An 8004-nucleotide genomic window follows, 5' to 3' on the forward strand; every position below is an offset into this window, starting at 1 on the left:
AAGAAATGCGTATCTAATGCAACCAATTGCTGGTTAGAATTTCTCTTGTACTCTCTAATAGAAATGCTAAACAAATTTACGATTGGTTTTTGTAATTTACGCGTCTCGGAAAGTACGTCTCATGTGGAATTGATACTCTGCACCCTAGTATGTGTGAATCATCTATGTGCGAATCTAATCTGTGCGGGCATACATTCCTGTTACTTGTAATTGTTTAAAATTTTTTTTTTTTTAATTTTAAAATTTTAAAATTTATATTTAAAACAAAATAAATATATGTTAGGCATTTAAGAAAAAAAAAGCATTTTACATGAAAGAAATTCAAGCAACACGGACATATCTATTAATGTACAACTATAACCTTAAAATTTTGTATCAACATATTGCAAGAAGGTTGGACATGACAGAATGTTATTACAGAATAGCTATTATAAATAATAAATTTGATATAAAACTGTTTCTTAATTTACCCTGATATCATTATCTATCTTTCAATTTTGTTCTGCTTATTTAAGTAATACATGTATTACCAATACATGTATTACTACATGTATACAGCGTTTCTTACGCAGAAATTGGATTCGACGTAACGATAATAACGTAAAAAGCGTAAAGTAACTAGGCGGAAGCTAATGTTCCAGTAAAACAATATCATTGGTCGGCGCAAGTTACGCTTACGCAAGTTACGCCCCATGTGACGGCACCCTCATTGATCGGTGCAAGTTACGCTTACGCAAGTTACGCCCCATGTGACGGCACCTTCAGGATGCCGTCACATGGGGCGTAACTTGCGTAGCGTAATTTGCGTATTCTAGTAACTTATTGAAATATGTTACGCCATTTTAAAGCCATCTTTCACATGAAGCGTATTTCGCGGATTTTCAAGAAAAGCGTATCTAATGCAACCAATTGCTGATTAGGGTTTCTCTTGTACTCTCTAACAGAAATGCTAAACAAATTTACGATTGGTTTTTGTAATTTACGCGTCTCGGAAAATACGCTTTATGTGGAACTGATACTCTGCACACTAGTATGTGTGAATCATCTATGTGCGAATCTAACCTGTGCGGGCATATATTCCTGTTTTTTGTAATTTTCAAAAATTTATATATTTAAAACAAAATAAATATATGTTAGGCATTTAAGAAAAAGAAAGCATTTTACATGCAAGAAATTCAAGCAACACGGACATATCTATTAATATAAAACTATTGGCCGGTGTTCATAGTCGATTCTTATATTTAAGATTGCCTTAAGTATCACCTTAAGATGCCATCAACCAATCAGAGAGCCGTATAAGCATCTTAAGACGTTGCTTAAGACAATCTTGAAATAAGACTCGACTATGAATACCGGCCTATAACCTTAAAATTTTGTATCAACATTTCGCAAGAAAATTGAATATGACAGAATGTTATTACAGAATAGTTATTATAAATAATAAATTTAATATAAAACTGTTTCTTAATTTACCCTGATATCATCATCTATCTTTCAATTTTGTTCTGCTTATTTAAGTAATACATGTGTTACCAATTCATGTATACACAGCGTTTCTTACGCAGGAAATTGGATTCGACGTAACGATAATAACGTAAAAAGCGTAAAGTAACTAGGCGGAAGCTAATGTTCCAGTTAAACGATATCATTGGTTGGCGCAAGTTAAGCTTACCCAAGTTACGCCCCATGTGACGGCACCCTCAGATGAGTCGTTCACAGCAATATCAGTAGTTCACTTCTTGTTCTACAAGCCACTTCCGAACTTTCTCTATCTTAATCCAAAGATACCCAGGTCTGCTTAGGTCTGCTCTGAAATAGACCCAGGACAGACAAAACAAACAAATCTAGTGTGTAAAAATCACACTAGAGATTGACAATTGCGATTGACGATTGGCAATTACTTTTTAAACCAATCAGAGCAAAGCAGTCGGTGGCTGCTTTGCTCTAATTGATTGAAAAGTAATCGCCAATCGTCAATCGCTAGGTGTGATTTGGGCTTAACACAGTGTCCATTAGTATGAGTAAGACAACTAAAATTTTCTCTTTTACACTAATAGACACTGTGTAACACAATGGGTGCTTTCCAGCTACGACACAAGTCGACACTGTGTAACACAGTGTCCATTAGTGTGAGTGAAACAACTAAAATTTTCTCTTTTACACTAATGGACACTGTGTTACACAGTGTCGATTTGTGTCGTAGCTGGAAAGCACCCAATGTCAACTTGTGTCGTAGCTAGAAAGGTGCCTATGGCCTAGTTTACACCGAGCACTTGATACGCGTACTAACTCGTAACTTTCTATTAAATTATCTTACTTTCGACGATGAATGTATACATGATACATATATTTAATTATCTCGATTTATATTGTACCAGCTTAGTATATTATTCTTTAAATTTATTGCCGAAATTAAGATAATTTAATAGAAAATTACTAATTAGTACGTGTATCAAGTACTCGGTGTAAACTAGGCCTATTGATGGACGCGGCAAATGTCGCGCGCGACAACATGGCAGTTCAGAAAGAACCAGATCTAGGGTCTTCTGAATCTTCCTGCGTTGCCGCAAATGGAAAGGTTCCGATAGCGCACAGTACTATTGCACACAGCCAATCACAGCGGCTGGTGCCTAGTGATATTCTTCTGTTCAAACGCTATGAGTGGTTGTGAGTGGCTTGTGTGCAATAGTACTGTGCGCTATCGGAACCTTCTCGCCGCAAATGAAGTTGGATTAAGCCTGCCGACGATACGTTTTTTCTTACTGGATTTCTACCTGGATTTTCTTACTTGCTACCGTACGAGCAATAGTACTGGCAGTGCTACTGGCCGTGGCTTCACACGGTGCGAGTTTTCGTACGAGCTGAGCAACTGAAATTTGTTTCATAGAAGCGGCACGCTTAAATATAGATGAGATAGATGAGATGGATGAAATTATTGCAACAGTTGTACACTCATGGAATTTGATTCTGTCCATGGGGAAATTTTCCAAACTAAGAACTATCTTTTTACATACTTACAGTTCATGATTAACGTAACGACCAAATTCCATGGGTGTACACTTAAGCTTGCCGCAGACGATACGTTTTTTCTTACTGGATTTCTAACTGGATTTTCTTACTTGCTACCGTACGGGCAATGGTACTGGCCTTTGACTATATAAATATGGACTGCTAGTTGGCTCTTTTAGGCTGTAAGAAATATCTACAGCGTTCCCATCTCCTAAACGACGATTTCCAGTATAAAATAACATATGGTGTGGCGTGTGGCGTGAGCATTCGTGCCGAGGTATCAGACGTGTTCGAGAGTCACGCCAGTGAGGAATTATCTGCTGATCAGCGTAGCGGCTCCGTTCGAGACCATATTATATTTTCGGCGTACGCGTGATAAACTTGTCCGGAAGCATGGCGACGGAGGTGGCTCAACTTCCCCATCTAAAAGTCTTCGACCGCGTATTGGAATTACCCATCGTTGAGTTGGCACTCGCTAAATCTGCAGAGACGTATTCGAGGGTAAAGGAATCGCACCAGTTAATGCACTGGGCTTTAAGTACTGCGGAATCGTCCGTAAGCATCGCGACGAGACAAGCAATGCCTATTGCCATGCCTATCGCGAAAAGACTTGAGAGTCCTATAAATTTCGTCAATAATACATTATGCTTTGGTCTTGATAAAATTGAAGAAAAAGTGCCGCTGATGAAAGAGAAACCTGCACAGATTTTAGAGAAAGCAGTATCGAGAATTTCGCAAGTAAACGATTTGATTCTCATACAAGCGACGAATTTGCGAGACATCAGCTGGAATACGGCCAATCATATACTTGATACACATTATGGCAGTGTGGCCGTGAGAGGTATAGATAGCACGGCCGTTGCTGTTGATAAACTCATTGATAGATATTTCCCCGCAACAGAAGAAGAAAAGCCGTTAGCTGATGAACCGATAAATACACCTGAAGAGGACAAGCTGCTCCATACTTTACAAACCGTCGGTCACCTGTCCAATAAAGCTGCTCGATGCGTGTATCTAAACATAATAAACCATCTGGATATAATTAAGAAGGATGGTTTATTGAAAGCTTACGTCAACAGTTTAGTCGAGTTCCTTCGACTCACGAAGTATCTTCACACTGTCAACGAAAAGCCACAAGTTAATGCCGAAAAAAAGCAAGAATCACAAGAAGAAAAGGAAAAGAGCGAGTAAAAGCACCGTTTCCTTCCTACTTTTCTCAAAATTTCTCCACTTATGGTTATTTAAATCATCGAAATGAATATCATTTGTATTTATCATCTGGAAATAATTGTTTATATTTATTTTTAATAATTATGCGCATATAATTATTATTTGCAATGACTCGGCACGTGTGCTTTTATACGCGACAGTAATAAACCTTTGTGCGATTGAGTGATATAATACAACGGTAGTATATTGTTTTATAAATGGTTGTAAATCAACCAAATATAAAAGTGTAAAGGAGAAACACATTCCTGTACCATTTTTTGGATAAGTTATTAGTTAATTGCATTGTAACCTCAACTTTTACATATTTATTATTAGCTTTGAATATTAATGTTGTTATTATCTTAAATATATAATAATGTATAGTTAAGTGATCTAAAAGCTCAATAGATTAAAACAACGACATTCATAAGAGGCTAAATTAGCTTATAAAGGTAAAATAATTACGTTAAATGAACACAAAGACTTTATAAGACGTAATTTAATTAAAACTGTTATTTTTAGCGGGCAATAATTTATACTGTACACTTTATTACCCAAAAATGACTTTTCTCTAATGAGGCTTCCTTTTATTTATATGACATCACTTATTTGTTTTTATTTTTAATTACTTACTTTCCATTTTTTGCTTTATATATTTTATTACACACACACACACACACACATACACACACACACACACACATACACACACACACACACATATATATATATATATACGTATATATATATATATATATATACGAGGTGTGATCACAAAGTAAGGTGACTTTTCATTTTTGTAAAAAAATATTCATTTATTCATCCAAAATTATGTTATCCCCTTCAAAATAATCCCCCTCTGATACAATGCATTTGTGCCAGCGCTTTTTCCAGTCGTCAAAACATTTCTGAAATGCACTTTTGGGTATTGCCTTGAGCTCCTCCAGCGATGCAGCCTTAATCTCCTCAATCGTCGCAAATCTTTGTCCTTTCATAGGCCTTTTTAATTTTGGGAAGAGGCAAAAGTCGCAGGGGGCCAAGTCTGGTGAATACGGTGGCTGAGGCATGATGATAGTATTGTTTTTGGCCAAAAAAGTACTCACTAGTAACGACGTGTGCGCAGGTGCATTATCATGGTGCAGAATCCATGAATTTTCTTTCCACACTTCCGGACGTTTTTTTCTTATTGATTCACGCAAACGCCGCATAACCTCAAGGTAATACTCCTTGTTTACCGTATGACCTTGTGGTAAGAATTCTTGATGCACAACGCCATGGTAATCAAAGAAAACTGTAAGCAAAACCTTCGAACGAACTTGGCGTGCCTTTTTCGGTCTTGGCTCTCCTGGGCTCTTCCACTGGGATGATTGGGCTTTGGTTTCGACGTCATAACCATATATCCATGTTTCGTCACCAGTTATAACCCTTTTGAGCAGATCAGGATCATCATTGACGTCGTTCAACATGTCTTGGGCGATGTTCATGCGACGCTGCTTTTGATCAAAATTAAGCAGTTTTGGAACGAATTTTGCTGACACACGTGTCATACCCAAAACATCCGTTAAAATTGATTGGCATGAGCCAAACGATATGTTAAGATCATCAGCTATTTCTCTAATCGTGATTCGACGATTTTTCAACACAATTTCTTTCACTTCCTGAACATTTTCGTCGGTTTTTGACGTGCTGGGGCGTCCAGAGCGAGGATCATCGTTAACATTTTCTCAGCCCTCTTGGAATAACTTATACCATTTAAAAACATTTTTTTTGCTCAAAGTTGACTCACCGTACGCCACTGTCAACATTTCAATAGTTTTTGAACACTTAATACCATTTTTTACACAAAAATTAATACAAACTCTCTGCTCCATTATTTTCAACAGCAAAAAATCGACGAGCACGTAAACACGAGTCTAACCTTTATGCCTCTCACATAAAAACAATACATGCTATATAGTCAAAACTGTGAACATATGATCGTGACAAGTGTACCAACACACAAAAAAAATTTTGAAATTAGAGTGTACAGAGCGCGCAAAATTCAAAAAGTCACCTTACTTTTTGATCACACCTCGTATATATATATATATATATATATATATATATATATATATATATACAGGGTGATTCAAAATAACCTATTGGTCCCGAAGCTGGCATATTCGTAATCGAATTCTGAGACGATTTTTCCTTTTGCAAAAATTTGTCCGAAGCTTAGTTTTCAAGTTACAATAAGAATTAGTTAGCGTATTACGGGTCAGGTACAAGTGGAAGACAGGGGCGGCGAGACTCACTGTTACACGCGGGTGTTTCCGTGGGGCACCTCCAGCGCTCAAATGACTGACAAAAGTACATGGACAGCACATTCCTATTTAAACTTTCTCTCTCTTTCTCTCTCTTTCTCTCTCTCTGTCACTTTAATTATGTTACATTTAACTTACCAAATTTCGATCTGTCATCCAGCCGTCAAATATATATCGGGATGACCGTGAAATCTTCAAGTAAGTTTACATTATTATAATAAATGTACGCCCGCGAATAATAAAATTTAATGCAAATTAGATTACTTAAATGTGCACTTGCAAGTTAAAAGTAGAACTTTTAAAACGCACAAAAGGGATAGAAAGGAGAGTGAGAGAGTGACGGGGGGGGGCTTTGAACAAGTTTAAGCACGTTTACTTACACACATGGCGATCAGCTTATTGTTTCCACGATGCGACAATTTAATTTAAATTTGTGCTTTATCCAGATCTATCCCTCGAAGTTGTTTCATATTTCACCACATTTACACTATTTACTCTTCATTTGATTGATAAACGCGGAACTACTCGACTTTCTACATACTTACAGTTCATGATTAACGTAACGACCAATAAGCTCTAGTCGTTTCATTAATCATGAACTGCGAGTATGTAGAAAATGGTGACTTCTCAGTTTGGAAAATTTCCCCATGGACAGAATCAAAGTCCTTGGGTGTACTGGCAGTGCTACTGGCCGTGGTTTTACACGGTGCAAATTTTTGTACAGGCTGAGCAACTGAAATTTGTTTCATAGAAGCGGCACGCTTAAATATGGACGAGATAGATGAGATGGATGAAATTATTGCAACAATTGTACGTTGTCGTAAAATTGCTATTGCATTATTTTTAATTATTGAAAAATTGCAACAACAAAATAAATATCGCCGACATTTATGAAGTCGACAGTCAATATATTCTTTAATGCCTCACTTTTACTGTGTTTATTATGGTAATTTAGTGTGTTTATCGCATATAAACATGGTTCCTATTAGTAGGCCTCTATTAAACATAAAATACTTTCTTTGGATTATTTTGAAGTCTTTTCATTTCTGCACGACGTCATGCTTGAGATGTGAATTCACGTTTGATCTTTGACAACACTTCAACAGTATAACCTGATATAACCCAGTATAACTTATACAGACTGCGTCCTGATTGGCTTTCACAATAAACCAATACAGAATCACGTAAGAAAAATGGGACATAATCTATTACGAAAATCCAGTACGCGAGCCAGTAGTGTAGCCCGTAAGCTACCTATTTCCAGTACGAGAACACGTAAAGGGCCTCGCACATGAAATACATAACATAACATAAGCACAACATAAGACCAATGGACCAATGAACATCCAGCATAAAGTCGCCATATTGATTTATATAAGATTTCTATTGGTCCAGAGGCCTTATGCTACGCTTATGCTCGGTTATGCATTTCATGTGCGAGGCCCTTAAGACTGCCAGTATAGGAGCACGTAAGCAATCCCGT

The 8004-nt window shown here is 37.0% G+C and overlaps 1 protein-coding gene across 1 annotated transcript; it reads left to right on the top strand.

Moving 5' to 3' along the window:
- The first annotated feature begins 3262 nt into the window (after positions 1-3262).
- LOC105206194 (lipid storage droplets surface-binding protein 2) lies at positions 3263-4348 on the top strand. The gene has a single exon (XM_011175704.3). The coding sequence runs from the start codon at positions 3403-3405 to the stop codon at positions 4198-4200; it is 798 nt and encodes a 265-aa protein (XP_011174006.1). The 5' UTR covers positions 3263-3402; the 3' UTR covers positions 4201-4348.
- Positions 4349-8004: the final 3656 nt, after the last annotated feature.

Source organism: Solenopsis invicta, chromosome 6 (assembly GCF_016802725.1).
Source record: "Solenopsis invicta isolate M01_SB chromosome 6, UNIL_Sinv_3.0, whole genome shotgun sequence".
Taxonomy (NCBI): Eukaryota; Metazoa; Arthropoda; class Insecta; order Hymenoptera; family Formicidae; genus Solenopsis; species Solenopsis invicta.